The 15822-nt window shown below is 38.1% G+C and overlaps 1 protein-coding gene across 2 annotated transcripts in view; it reads right to left on the reverse strand.

The window, feature by feature from the left end:
• The window catches only part of stard13b (StAR related lipid transfer domain containing 13b), a 34486-nt gene that overhangs the window by 15605 nt on the left and 3059 nt on the right, over positions 1–15822 (reverse strand). The window contains exon 1 of one of the 2 annotated variants that reach the window (XM_079481241.1): positions 12159–12435. The exons of the other annotated variant lie outside the window; for it this stretch is intronic. Within the exon in view, the coding sequence (XP_079337367.1) occupies positions 12159–12321 (163 nt within the window). The 5' untranslated portion in view covers positions 12322–12435. Of the gene's footprint in view, positions 1–12158; positions 12436–15822 lie in introns of those variants that run through there. 2 annotated transcript variants of the gene reach the window in all.

The raw sequence follows: 15822 nt of genomic DNA on the forward strand, positions 1-15822 counted from the left end.
GAGGCCAGAAAATACATCAGCAATGTGACCCAAAGCCTGATCTAAAGACCCATGTAGGCTGTAGCCTCTGCATTGGGACCAAACAATAAAGAAAGAACTCAAAAGGCTATTGCCAAAAAAAATGCCAAACAACATTCCTAAGGGATATCTTTGTTGTCTGAATAAGAGGTAATACAAGAACCAAGTTTTCACTTACATGCTTTATGGCCAATTAAAAAAATATATTTCAATTTTAATAAATATTTATTTACACACTACCAAAAACGTAAGTTCGTTATTCTTTATATTCTTATATTATTTTTGTATTTATAATTGTAAACTCATCAAAATGTTACAAATAATAATAAAAAGAGGAATCCAATAATTTAATTAAATAAGGGATGTAACTTTTGGCCGATAACGATTACCGATGATTCTTTATCGTTGGAAGCCGATAACCGATGCATATGCCGATATACAATATCTAAATATGATATAACTATCATATAAATATAACATTTCTTTAGACTGAAACAAACAAACAAAACTGCTTTTATCTGAACACATTCACTACAGAAAACAAGGTCCCCGTTAGTTTTCTTTTTCCCCCTGAAAACCATGTAAAATCAAGCCTGCTTTAAACCATAGTTAAAGGTTATTTAACCTTGAAACTTTTCTGGTATATTTTTTATTCAACAAACAAATAATAGATGTTCTTCTCGAGTAACCCAGAATAATGTTCTTAATAGCCACATGTCTAACAGGTCTCCAGACAGAAAGCATTCAGACAGCTGAATTGATTCAAACAATATGCTTTTGTTCCGATAATTTACACATTCATAAATACTATATGATCATACTGTACCTATATCAACAATGTTTTGGTGAATGATCACGACAGAAAGACAGTACTGTACTTTAACGGTGAGCAGGGTGCAGCTGAAGATATAATGCAGCTATAATTTATCAGCCTAAATTATATTATTGGCGAATGCCGATGACATTAAAAAAGACCATTTATCAGCCGATACCGATATGGCAGATAATTTATCCTGCATCCCTAATTTAAATCAATCAAATCTAAATAAATAAATAAATATTTTATTTTATATTTTAGCATATTGTATGTAGTCAAACTTGACAGTAAAATAACATTTTAAAAAGTTATTTTGCAAGTTAAGCAGCTTCTTGAAATCTAACCTTTGGATGCTTTTTAATCAGTACTGAAAGCTTTTGTGGGCTCTTATTGACTGCTTTGTTTTACATTATTCAACCTAAGAAGTCATTTTAAAAACCTTTTTTATAAAACGTTAGTTATGTAATGAAATAAATGAATGTTGGCACAACCATTTTAAGCTCATTTGCAAAATTGAAGCTTACGCCTCCAGATCCAAGGCTTTTAAAAATGACATATGTAATAGTTAGGTGTCACACGCAATATATGTGTAGTACAGTATCGTGCATGTTTTAATACAAAACCTCACATTATTTGCTTTGTTTAAGTATTTCAACCCATTTCTACATCTAAAACGAAAGACCAAGGGTCTAAAACAGTTCAGAGGAAAAAACACTCTTTACAGACCCCCCTAACAAAATCACTGCCTGCGCTATGAATCAGCCAGACGGGACTGTTAGATGACACTTTAAACAGCAGCGATACAAGCTTACAATCTATTACTGTAAACCGTGATGTTGATGATGGAAAACACCTGGAGATCGTTCACAACTCAACAACACCACTGGCTGAGTCACTCGCCCCTGAGGGGGACGCAGGTTTGACTGACACCTCTTGGAATGGCTTCTTTATTTTCTACTGTTGATTCTGCCGTGTTCCTGTAAGAGGAAACAGACAAGAGTATTGTACAAATGACAGACAAGCGTGAAGGTCAGTCTGTTGTCAGTGGAAACCGCTCCACTGAATGTGTCATTGTCTAATATCTGATCAGGCGATGGAAAAAACCCTGGTCAGGTGGTTGGCACACATGCTGTTGGCATTTACTCATGGTAGAAAGACATTTGGGATGATCTGACATGCGTACAGTGGCACATAGAAACAGATGCTAATAAGGCATCTATGTATATATTTCTATGCTTATCTTAGGCTATGCACATGCTGCAATCAAAATCAATATAAGCATGACCAGGATGGAAAACGTGCATGCATATCTTTTAGGTCAACATCAAAGTTTTCCAAAAACTAACTACACCATCTAATCTCAGCCTTGAGAATGAATTTAACTAGACACTTTCCTTTCTTTTTATTTTGGTTTGGTCCCAAATTGCATTGGTAACCACCTCAGCCCCTGACCTTGTGAACTGCACCACCACCCTTGGCCCAGCTACTCCTAACCCTATACCTTATGTACGACTACCTTATTTCAGACCTTAAGACAAATTGTTAGAAACTTCAAGCCTGCATTTGATTTAAGAAATGATTCTACCACATCCTGATCTAAATGTAATGCCCTTCAGACAGATGTAAATGTTTACCTGTGGTATAATGGCTCATGAAAGGGCATAGGCCCAGCGTCAGTGAGGGGACGTCACAGGGAGACAAGGTTAAAATCTGTGTATATTCTCTGTCTGGTAATGCGGTGTGTCACACCAAAACAGACATAAATCCAGCTCAGATTACCATCTGCCCATTGTTCACATTGGGGTTGCATTACGACCACACAATGCGTAGTTTAAAGGGCTGCAAAAGTCTAAAAACGTCTGCGGTCAGGCTGAACGTGATTGATTTCCATGTATGGCTATTCGTTTTTGGGGACAATGGGTTTTGGTGAAACACCAATCTGACTACGTCAGCCGGGGTATAGACGTCAAAGAAGTGGTTACGCATTAAAAAAAACACTGAGAGTTTTTACCCAACATGTATATGTGTAGGGTTGCATGTACTGTGTATACAAGCCTGTAGTACACACACTTCTGTGGTGACTGCATTAGATAGTTCACCCAAAAATGAAAATTCTGTCATGAATTAGCAAATGCGAAATGTTCAAAGAAAGATATTTGGAAGGATTTCTGGGGCACCGTTGACTAACACAAAAATAATTATTGTTATGTTGAATTTCCGAAAACAAACAGTTCTGTTGCCCCTTTGACAACCATTTTAATAGTAGTCAACGATGCCTCAGAAATCTCAGTTGCTAACATTCTTTCAAATATCTTTCTTTGTGTTTAACAGAACAAAGAAATGAATACGTGTTTGGAACAACTTGAGGTAGAGTAATTCATGACAGAATTTTTGTGGGCAAACTATTCCTTTAATACCTTCAACGACAGACATAGCCACAAACTTTTACCATTCCAAGTATCAAACAGTGTGGCTTTACTCACAATGGCCTGGGTCAAAACAGATTCCCAACTCTTTAATTAACATCATCGCCAGCGCTTCTGGAACCCCTAATGGGCCACATCCCAGATACAATAGCCAGGAGTTCAAGTGAGTTGCCATTTACTAATCTCAAGACATCAGGTCTATTATTCAGTGACGGGGGATTTTTAGGTAAAGAATCACAGCAGGGCTGTATGCCAGAGGAAATTACCACCGCTGGGAACTATGCACAAAAGCAGTCCATCGGATAAATGATAAAAAAAAGATTCTTCTGACAAAACATTTGGGAGGACAGCTGCCTTTATTCCCGACAAAAATAAACAGAGATTAGGTCAACTGGGAAGATATACAATTGGTAACTCATTTCCTGTTGGCCGTGTCATGGGTTTACCAGAACCTTTACGCATTAAATCCGATTTCATAAAAAATACATTTCGGGATCTTGGCTTTCTAAGGTTGCAGACAGAAGTATTGGCACTTTATAAACTACCTTTCATTGGCATGTTGACGTAGCACAGCTACTACGTATAAACCGAGGAGAGTTAATCCAGCCATTTCTGGATCTGATTTCAAGAGATTGACCTCTTCCCTTAAAAAACAGCACCTTCAAAAGTGCTCGGCAAGAGCTTATTGATTAGATGATAAAGATCAGATGGTCAGCAGTCGCTTTGTATGTTTTCGTCCCAAAACCCTAAAATGAAATCAAACAAGACCGGTGCAGCTGTGGTAACACACTCGCCTGTTCAAGTGAACACAAAACAGATGGAAACCATCAATATTAGGGATGCACGATAAGTTATCGGCCGATAATTGGTCATTTTTTTGTGTTTTCAAATCGGCATATAATTAAATTTAGGCTGATATATGATAGCCGATTATATGCTGTCTGAATGCTGTCTGTCTGGAGACCTGTTGTGTGGCTATTAAGACATTTTTTCTAGGTCTACAATTTGTTTGTTGAAAAAAAATATACCAGAAAAGTATAAAGGAAAAATAAACGTTAACTAGTGTAAAGTAGGCTTGGTACATGATTTTCAGGGGGAAAAAGAGAACTAAAAGTTTCCTTGTTTTGTGCAGTGAATGTTGTCATATAAAAGCAGTTTTCCTTTTGTTTCAGTCTAGGGAAATGTTATATTAATATCTAGATACTGTATATACTGTATACAATACCGTATACTGTATATCGGCCAATATATCGGTTATCGGCTGCCAATGCGCAAGAAGCATCGGTTATCGTTATCGGCCACAATTTACATATCGGTGCATCCATAATCAATATGCATCATCAGTGTCACATTTGGTTCATTTGTCAAAGTGATATTGTGATTTCTTGTGTATTACTGTGGTTTTACACAGTGAAAATCTCCTTAAATGACGACAGCCTGAAACAATACATTCACCTCAGGAGCTCTGCAGTAAATATTTGGAAAAGCTTTGAGGATGGAATATCACTTCGGGTTGTTTGTCGTACAGACGTGACTAGTGTAAAATATGATACACAACCTTTTCCCTCTGAAAAAAAAGGGATTATATGAGAGGATTACTGTTGAGTCTTACACCAAAAAAAGCCCATGACGTCTACAACATGCTCTTAACTTCACCGCACGGCTGTAAATCGATAGCGCATTTTCGACGCTTTTGTGGCTGGGGAAGCGAGCTTTAAAGCTTTAAGCTGTGACGAAACATGCCAGGGCTTTTACGGCAAACCATCTCCAGTTCTGTAGAAACGTTCGTAACCAAATAACTCAAGGATTTCTAATCACAGAACCGCCCCTCGTGGTCCCAGAGGCAAAAAAAAAGAGATTTTCAGAATATTCCACAAATCTGGAAATGTGGTTGTTCTCAGAAAAGCTTGAGCAAGAATTTCTCTCTAGGCTGTAGCAAAATGTGCTAAGAAGCAATAACCCAGTGCCATGGTGCTGGTGTTTGGGTCTTGACCTTTAAGGTCACCACAACATGTCTTCCGTTAAAGCAAAGAGAGCTGATATACATGGAAATCTACATCTCTGAACCAGACGCACCTTAAAACAATCTGATAAAGTCTCTGTGAAACGCATCTAGCAGGCACTCTTCCCCACACATGATGAACACTTCCAGACCCCCGATGAGAGCCACTTTCCCCACACATGCTTAAATGTTTTGACAGCTATCTCAGAATCCGGGATTGCCCTTGTTCAGATTTTCTGAGATTGAACAACATTAATCAGCAAATATTGTTTGTTGGTTTATCAAAGCGTGCTGCTGTCAATCTGTTTATGTGAGGTTACTCAAACCGGTATGACTTACCCCATTTTCCATTAAATTACAGGAGAAATTCTATTATTCTAAAAGATTTCTTGTAAAAATTCACTTCCTTTACTCGAGTATGAATACATTTACAGTGTGTCATATGCATTCAGCATGTATAAACTCATAATAATCACACGTTAAATCTTTGAAGCAAAGTCAATGCACAGAAATATTTTCCATGCGAAGAACACAAGAGTCTGTCCTGTAATTCACAACTCTCTGTGATATAAACACTCCCAAACACACAATTTGGTTTTTCATGCCGCTGTATCACAGCTGTAGGATGTTTGGTGTAGCAATTACAACAAGCACACGTCTCTGCTTAACCTTACTCGCTTATTGCAGTAGCTAAAGCTGTAATTTAACACAGAAATGTCAAGGGAGGTATTTATGAAGGTTCAATGTGCAAAAGCTGTATGAATGTGTCTGAATCTCAAACGTAAAGCATATCACCCAATAAAAAAGCCCATAGCCTTGTGGTTATGTTCCGACATATGGCGCGGTTGCGTTCCGGGCGACCCATATTCAAGTCCCGGCTCGTGGTCCTTTCCCGATTCCACCCCATCTCTCACCCTCTACGCTTCCTGTTCTCTCTCTCCTACTGCACTAATAAAGGCAAAAAGGCCAAAAATAAATCTTTAAAAATAGTTTGCACTACGTTAGTAACAAAGCAAAAAGGCCCAAACATCATTAAAGGGATACTTAACCCAAAAATCCAAATTCTCTCATCATTTACTTACCCTCAGATTGGTCCAAACCTGTATAAATGTCTTTGTTCTGCTGAACACACAGGAAGATATCTGGAAGATTGTCAAATCTCACCCCCCATTGACTCCCAAAGTTTATATTCTCCCTACTATGGCAGTAAATGGTGTGTGAGATCTGACATTCTTCCTTATTTTTTCCTATGTGTTTTGCAAAACAAATAAATGTATACAGGTTTGGAACAATCTAACACCGGGTTTACTCCGGACGCGGCGCGATGCGACAAAGAGACAATAGAACGCATTAGAGAGAACCCCTTATAATTTTACATTTTTTCCACACTGGATGTGGCGGTAGTAAGGGTGAGTAAATGATGACAGAATTTTCCTTTTTGGTTGAAGTATCCCTTTACTCATCCTGTCCATGTCTTGCGGTTTCAAGGCTGAAATTGCTTGTCTTTCTAACTTAAACTTGCACCAGCAGGGGGCGCTCACCAGCTAAAAACACTGCAGACCAAACTGCAACACTATGCAATAAAAAATAACCTTATTAAATTAAGAAAACAAGATTAAAGACAGATGGCAAACCCTCTTATACATCAATACCTTCTGGCCATTAAGCTTAAATACATCAAATATTTAAAGCATGCCCACAGAATATTCCAAAAGACCAAGTCAACACCATTTATCTGTTAGGCTAAATGAAATACTTTCTTCGGTCTAGAAATAGGCAGTGAAATATTTCTCACAGGTCATTATTTAGTCAAATCCTTGTGAGTTATATTAAGAAAGGCAGAGAAAGTCTTAGCCCACGGGTCTGTTAATGTCACATTATTCATGGCCGCTGCATTCAAACTCTGACACGCATTACTGAAGCCTGTCAATGATTCACCACCTGTGACACGGACAGGAATGTCTGCGCAGGTACACGTTCACTGCTCGGGTTAAACAAAGGCAATGGAAAGCTGTGATACATTTATGTTCTACAAATAATTTACCAATGCGCATCAGCTCTGTCTAGATACTTTGGAAAAGTGATGTCTTTGCTCTTTATTCGTATATATTATTACAGTAAAACAAATCCCACACTCACTCGTTTTGTCACATCAGATATCAAATATGTTGATTTTAAGGAATATCTATTAATGATTATGCATGAGACTGACCTCATTTACTTTGATAATAAATATTTATATCATATTTACAAGCTATTCGTAAGCTACAAGACAATGTGCAATAATTATGTCCAAGTTGAATCTTTCATTTTTATTTGTTATATTTACATGCCCTTTTGTGGACAATGTTGTTGTTTACATGTCCACTTGTCTATATCTGGTAGAAAAACATTTTAAATATATTTATGTTGTCTATATTTGTTGATTGTGTAAATGTGTAAAGGGAATCAAAAGGAATGACAATAAAGTTCTGTTCGGTTCAAATGTATCAGTCGCCTTTGGTTGTCATTGAAAACATTTAGGTATCCTCCAAACTACACACTTCGTCTACCGTCCGTCTGTAAACGTCTCTAAACCTCAACACATCTGAGTGACTCCGAGAAGACTAAATGTTGAGGAAAGCCAGCCACATTCTTTCCAAACTGGACCGAATCCACTTCTAAGAATAAAATCTGGGGGAGTTTACATCATAAGCTTTTTATTAAGTCCGCAGACTAGAAATCAACACTCATTTTCTCGTGGTTTTTGGAGACAACTTTTACTTTTGGAGGATATTACAAACTGGATGATGTCACAGATTAAATGTATAGGAATTCAGTCCTCTTCTGCCATAGAGGATGCTTATGGAATACACTGGGGTTCAGTTCCCTACTAAGAATAATTTATCAGACGCAGTTGCTGCTTCACATTGCTACACCATTGCTCCCCAGTCCCGAGCGCTCCTGGAAAAACGCCATTTCAAAGAACCACATATCTGCCACTTAAGCACGCCAGTCGCTCTCTGTGAATGGGACATCCATCCAGTGAAAAAAACGGATTGAAATGATGTATGCTTTCAGCTCAAGTGGCTCAAGTCTCTCCTCTACTTAAATTTCGAACACGTAAACAACTACCCTGGTGCTTCTCATAGCCTTCCCATCATGCCTTTGGTGGACTCAGTCTCAATGTCCTCAGTGCTTTGAAACCAAAGAACTTTTGAGCTAAAACCATAAATGTGGGTGGAAAATATTCATATTGAAATATGAATAGCAAAGGTGAAATAATTTTTGTGTGATCTTGAAAGTTATTCATGCATTTGTATTTACAAGGTTAGATTTCTGCAACTCTCTATATGGGGGCATGAACACAATTTTAAAATTGGTCCAAGAGGCTTTTGACAGATACTTGTAAATCAGACCACATTACTCCTGTTTTTGAGATTTCTACAATGGTTACCGACTGATCACAGAATAAACTGTAAAAATCAGTTTTTTGTTTACAAATCATTGCATAGTATTGTTCCATCGTATTTGGTGGATTTGATTGAGAAATATGAGCCAAAACGGTCTTTAAGGTCAGCTGACCAGCTGGCTTTGACGATTCCTAGGACTAAACGGAGAACTGGAGATCGGTAGCGATAGCTCCAAAACTTTGGAATGATTTACCTTTTTCTCTCAGATAGGTGCCTACGTTGAGTCTTTTTAAACACAAGTTAATGAAATACCTCATCGCATCACCATTTAATGGGATATAGAAATTGTCTGTGTATTAAAAACTGAGGGGTTTATTTAGCAGTTATTTTATCTTATTTGTGTGTTGTGATTGTCTCTATGTGTTTTATATATTGTTCATTACTCGGGTCAATGGTCAGTTGTGTAAAAGTGCTTTATAAATAAAATAAACAAAACAGTCAAATCGTTACGACTGTCTTTAAGTTTAAGGATCCAAGCGCTGTCACCCATAATTCAAAGCTGTAATCGGTGAGTTGTGTTGTCGCAGCAGGAAGGGAGGTGACAGCTATACAACAGTAATGATCTATACATGGAGGCTGTTGATAACATTGAACGAGGTCTGTAAGAGCTGTGTGGGAGAGGTCAGGTGTGACTCTGCCCTTCTGACCAAGTCCTGACCCCTCCACAGGAAATTATAAACAAGACATTAACTGATCCGTCTAACCGGCTTCATACTGTGAATCTCTATTCAGTTAAACATGTTTATTTGGAAGATTTAGACCAGATATGTACATTTTTTATGGTTTTAATGCTGCCAGCGTGAGTAATATTATTTAAGTTCTGTATCGCAGCAGTATATATAAACAGAAACGCAAGATGAACGTTTATTGTAAAAAAATTCTGCAGATAATTCATGTTCTATAATTCATTGATGTTATGCTTGGACAATGTGTTAATGTGAATATTTGTGTTTGTTTTCTCATATGAATGGATGGTCAAGAGGGGGATTTCTGGGATGTTGTGGTTGAGATGTGCAGGTTCTGTGTCTGGTTTCCAGATGGGCATCTACTGAACTGTGAGAGCAAACAACCCAATAGGAACCAAAGTCCATCGACTATCCTAAAGAGCATTTAATTCAATGTAGTTATACATGTTTGATCTTCATCCAAGTGTGAAAACCTAGCATTACTTCCTGAGGTTGCCACAACAGAACTCAACTAAAAATAGCCAAAGTGACATGGCACATCTACAGAAAAAAACAAACATAAAAAATTGTGGCGAAACCAATCTAAGAAGCCAAAAAAGTCTTTGATAATATTACATTAGATCTCTATACAACACAAATCATTATCGAATAATTTCTGACGCATTTTTATAGTATACAGTACTACCGGAAACGCTTCAATTTGCAACCTGACCGCTAGATGCCGCTAAATTTTGTACGCTGGACCTTTAAAGATGAATTTGCATTATTACTCAAAAATGCTCTTCATAAGGCAATTGTTATAATATGGTCAATATTTCACAGTATATAAATATATGACTGCATTTCATTCGTTTGAAACTGACAGCCTCAGTCATCATTCACTTTCATTGCATTTTTATCCATGCAATAAAAGTATTAAGTGACTGAGGCTGTCAACATCTTGTGTGTTATACCAAAAAAATAAAGTTAGACATGTTTAGAACAACAAGGGGTAAACTATTCCTTTTAAACAAAAATGTACTATACACTACAAGATGATTGTCTAAACATTATGGACCACAGATTTTCCCCCCAATTTATCCACAAACAGGCATCCTGCACCAAAAAGTGTCAAGTCCATTTGGATTTAAGACTGCCTGAAAGCATCAAAATAAGAACAGTTTTAAAAACAGCTACATGAGTTGACAAACATCAGAGATCTCTCTGCTCAAACCACATGAAGCAACACGTTCTGCGTTCCCACTCCACAACACCTTATCACAGCCCATCAAGATCTGAGGCCGAGCAGTCACCTACAGATCCTGACCAAATCCTCCTTCAAAGACGAACCAGAACATTCCTTGAAAGATAACATGAGAACACTGAGGCCCGTGGCAGATTTTTCATAGGGGTGGCCGGGTAGGGGCCAGCAGTTACTTTGCGGTGGAACAGGAAATATCATCATGCAAAATTATAAAATGATTGTCACCCTTATATTGTTCAAAGCTCATGACATTTACTTTGAAGCCAAAATTCATAGCTCCCATTTCTGGGGGAACCAAAAAATGATGTCAGTTATGTAGGCTACTGAACTGAATTTTATTTCAATTGGAAACAACAAAACTTCAGCAAACTTTCAAGCCATTTCCAAGTTCAAACTAGACCCGCGATCGCGAGCCGTACAAAACGGCACCGGACACGATAGTGGGTTTCAAATGTTATGGGAGTTTCCATGAGAAATAACAAAACGAGAGACTCCCGGCCAAAACGACAGTGTCGACAGGTATAGATATGACCCCTGACCCGAAATAATATCAAAATACTTTGCCGTAGTTTCTCCAAACGGAAACTGGATATAAGTCACTGATGTGCGACAAATACAGGGGAGACAAGGGGCCGGCCATTATTTTAAATAGGAATTTGGCTGGATTTGTACATTCTTGGGAACATCCGGGAGTCAGTACACAACTGCATGAAATATATCACAGTGTGCAAGTGATTTTTGACTATTTCACAACAAAATTCTTCCATATTGTGGCTTTAACTTTAATTGTCTATAAAAGTTAAATACAGCTTTCCTTGGATTAAAATGTACAATTACATGTAACGGGAAGGGCGTTATCTTTATAAATATGCAAAAGAAGGCCATCCCTATCTAGTGTAAACCTATGGGGTGTTTGTGTGTGTTAAAAACTATAAGGGTCCTAATCCCCTTGTAATGTGTGTACCCCCATCCGAACACACACACCCTCAGGTATGTTCTCACACCGATGGGCACAAAGCAAAGGGGCGGGGCTAAGATGTAAAATGCTGATTGGTTTTCTATTGTCTTTGTCTGAAAACAACAGCCAGAGGTGTGACCTCAACAAACAGAACTTACTCACCAAACGTCCTTTCTGTTCCATCTCACTATACTAGACATTGCATAGTTATGAGTCAAGCAAAGGTTCAACGGTCAAGTCTGAGTTATGCAGTTTTTTCCGTACTGGAGATGAGACAGTCACAGAAATCTCTTGCGCGCTAACAATTTATAATTCATAGTTTGGTGCTTTCGCTATAAATATAAGAGAGACTGGTTTCAGATTGGTTAACTGAAACTATAATACAGACATTGTAAGAACGTCAACTCTTATACACTTCAACATCAAACTTCGAAACTCGCTGTTCTCAGACACAATTTAAATACAGACTGTAGAAAGTTACGCCTACAAACAAAGTGACTTTTGACTCATAGAGTAAAAAACACTGATAAAACTAAATTGCTCCACCCGGTAATACCTGCCGCAATCCTCTTAAGCAACTGCTGGCGGGCGATGATCCTGCCCAGCCTGTACCCAGAGCGTCTTCGGTGGTGGTCCATCCTCAGGTAGATATCCTGTGTCTCTGGGGTCATGTTGCCCAAGCATTCGGTGCTCTCCGCTCGTGGCAGCTCTCTGTACATGGTCACACAATGCGAAACGTCCCGCACCCCCCCTCCCCGAAGGCAATTACCAAAAACAGTAGCGCAACTCTCCGTCCACCAACAACCCAACACGTGTGAGATGTGAGAACTCAGAGCTCCAGAACCTGGGAGGAGAGCCAGCTGTTGACCCCACCCCCTTCTGAGTCACATGACTACAGGTGAGCGAATGAGAAGGAAAGACAGAGTGGACGGCCTTGCGGTTGAGCTGAATTCAGGGTCTGTGCGAGGAGGGAAATATAAATACCAGAGGAATGCTTATGAAGTAAGCGAGTGGAGAAAGGGTGGAGAGCAGGGGGCCGTGGGAGGGAAAAGAAAAACAGCATGGCTAGGAAGGGACTATCCAAAAAGAACAAGCCCACTGCTGTGAAGCCCCACGCAGGAGCCGAGTTTGCTCAGGGGGTGTTTGTTATCTGAGAAAAGAGAGAAAGGGAATTTGTGTGACAGGTATTAGAGGTTTATAGACTTCTTGTCTATTAATGGGTTTCGCAAAAAATTATGACATCACAAGAAGATGAACGACCATTTCACACGTCACAACGTCTTTGCAGGAAACGTATTAACTCTAGGTCAAACACAACAACCTTATAAACTTTTTTCATTACAAACTAAAATTTATTTTAAAAAATCGGTAGACTTTAAACAAAGGAACAAGACCACAGAATAGACCTAAACTGAACTATTGAAGATGCTAAAATATAACAAGTCTTATTGTTTTTGTTTACATTTTTATCACAAGATTATTCTCATAGTTCCCTTTGTGTTATACCACAGTTTTGATGAGCTTCCTATGCAAATAATATGAACAGGTGAGTTCAAGTGAGTTTTCTAGTAGTGTTCATATAATCTTAAAAACAAAATATCTGAGGAAACAAATCACATCTCTTATTTTATTATATAATTCCTATAATATTTCAATTGTTTCTCCTTGGCAGCTACTGTTTACATTTAAAACACTTTGGCATCTGTTTACATTTAAAACTAAAGTGAATTGACTCTGAATTTGCGAAATGCCTCAAATGCACAAGCTCAGTACTTATGGTATAAATAAATAACCCAAAAATAAAATCGTCATTTGTGGTTTAAGCTTAGTGTTTCTCAACCTGGGCAGCCGACCTCAACAACATTTAAAGGAAAAGTAAGCCAAAAAAAGACTAATAACAAAATCAAGACATTTCTAATACCGTGTCTGCATGGCGCGATGACACGCTACAAAAGACAATTGATCGCATTGGAATCTATTACGATTTTACATTTTGACCACACTGGAGGCGGCGCAGAAAATAAGAACAGGCCGTATGTCGCGTTGTGCGACTCACCCTAGTCGCTAGTGGTGGATTATTGTTTTAAAAACAATACATGTGTCTAGTTATGCCAAGCGCTAGAACAGTCGTCCCCACACCTTTTTTGCTGTGTCCTCCTTTTGTACAGAAACACATTCGACCCCCACCGCATCTGGACTACCTATATAAACCCGCATATAGACACTCTCATGAAACATCCTTTACCTGCAAACTCATATACAATTTATTGAATTACATTTGTTTAATTTAATTAAAATATGATTTCATCAGTACATGCAGAGGAAGTACATGCGCATTGGTTATTATTAAAAAATAATGCCTCGTAACGCCCCCTTGTAAAAACGCACAGTCTGGGTGTCCCACCCCCAGTTTGGGAACCGCTGCGCTAGAATATTTTTTCGGGGAAGAAACTGTAAGTGGAGAATTTAAATATCGTTATTGACAACGAAGGACTCTTTGGATGAAAGCGTCTGCAAAATGACTAAATGAACATATAAATAAAGACAAATGAATACGAAAAATGTAGCTTCTTGCGGTATGTTTGAATGAACAAAATAGAAAAATGATAAGAAAATAATACACAAAAGAAAGTCACGATGGAACATGACGGAAGTGTGACTGTTCCAATGCTAAATGAAACGACCAACATTGTTGACTAAAGTCAGAACAGCATACAACAACTCTCTTCTCTCTCTTTCTATGAGCAAGCACTTAAACTAACAAACAGGATACGAAAGGGGACAGAACTTCCCTGACTGCCACCTACCAATCACGCTAGACGCCACACAAAGACCGCAATTCAACCAGCCCCTGCAAATCCTACTCCTATTTATACACAGACTACTCCATCCCTCACTCCAACAGTCCTCCAGTCATGTTTAATACACTGTAAGGGTTAGGACTGTCTGTGTGCTCTACGCTGAATATGATGTCATTTGTTAACTCAAAGCTTGAGAGCATAAACCAAGTACAGTACGTGCTCTGTCGACTACAGGTGTATTTTGAGGTCATTTATTTAGACACAGAGCTCTTACAGAGGCACCTTATGGCCTAGTTTTTATTTCAATCTAGTTCCATACTGTTACAGTGTTTATTTTAACAACACCTGCTGTATGTTTACAACCTGGAACACAAATCAGTTACTGAGCAAGAATCTACGCAAACGGTCTTGCAATTTAATCTTTAATGATTTATGAATCGAGCTGATTTCTTTGGTAAAGTCAGTTTAACATCATTTGATTTGAGCCTTTGTGAAAAAAAGTAAACAGATATTTTTAAACAAAGAATGCGATCAAGAGCTTTATTGCAGCTTTAAATCATCGAGATAACAATAAAACTACCACGGTCCATGTTCCATCTAGCTACAGCGAAAACAGTCATTTTTAGCGATTTGGTTATTATTGGTAGCTTATTATTCTTACATTGTTCATCATCTTTTTTGTCAGTAATGTAGTAACAACCTCCAGTTCTATTTCACTATTTAGTGAAAAGGAAAGAAAATCACCTTTCGTCAAAACGAATGGTCGATATAGACAAAATATCTGATATTGTATTTATTAAATATTTATTAAATATACGTGACCGTGCATATATCATTTCTATCACTCAAAATCAGATGAGGAATAGAGCACATACTGTCTATTATTACATAAATAGATATTTATAAACAGTAGAGAGATAATATTGCTATGCTCATGAAATTGACATGATGCTTTGATGCATAAATAGGCCTAAATGATTACCATAATCACATTTTACAATAGATAAACAAACGACAGGAAATGATAGTCATTTAAAATAAACCGCTGACCCACATTTTTCATAACACTTTGAGCTTGATTTAGAAAGAAGATGCGTTATTGAAAACAGATCAAGCATCTTTATCATGCAGAACGGAGTGCATTGCCAGTTTCAGTTCAATATTCAGCGCCAAACGGGCCTCTGCCAAGTTCCTCATCATCTCTATACTACAGCCAAAGACAAGTGTCTGACAGCTCTCAGAATAAATGTATGCAAAAGTGGAGGAGAGAACAGACCCTGCTCACTACTTGCCAAAGAATGCGCATTCCACATGCTCTCTCTCTCTCCAACACACACACACACAGTTACAGTGGGAGGACACCTTGGTAACTGTTGCACATCATATCACAAGTTTCCTATAAATGTTCAAATCGCATTG

Source organism: Barbatula barbatula, assembly GCF_947034865.1.
Source record: "Barbatula barbatula genome assembly, chromosome: 19".
In the NCBI taxonomy this organism is placed as follows: domain Eukaryota; kingdom Metazoa; phylum Chordata; class Actinopteri; order Cypriniformes; family Nemacheilidae; genus Barbatula; species Barbatula barbatula.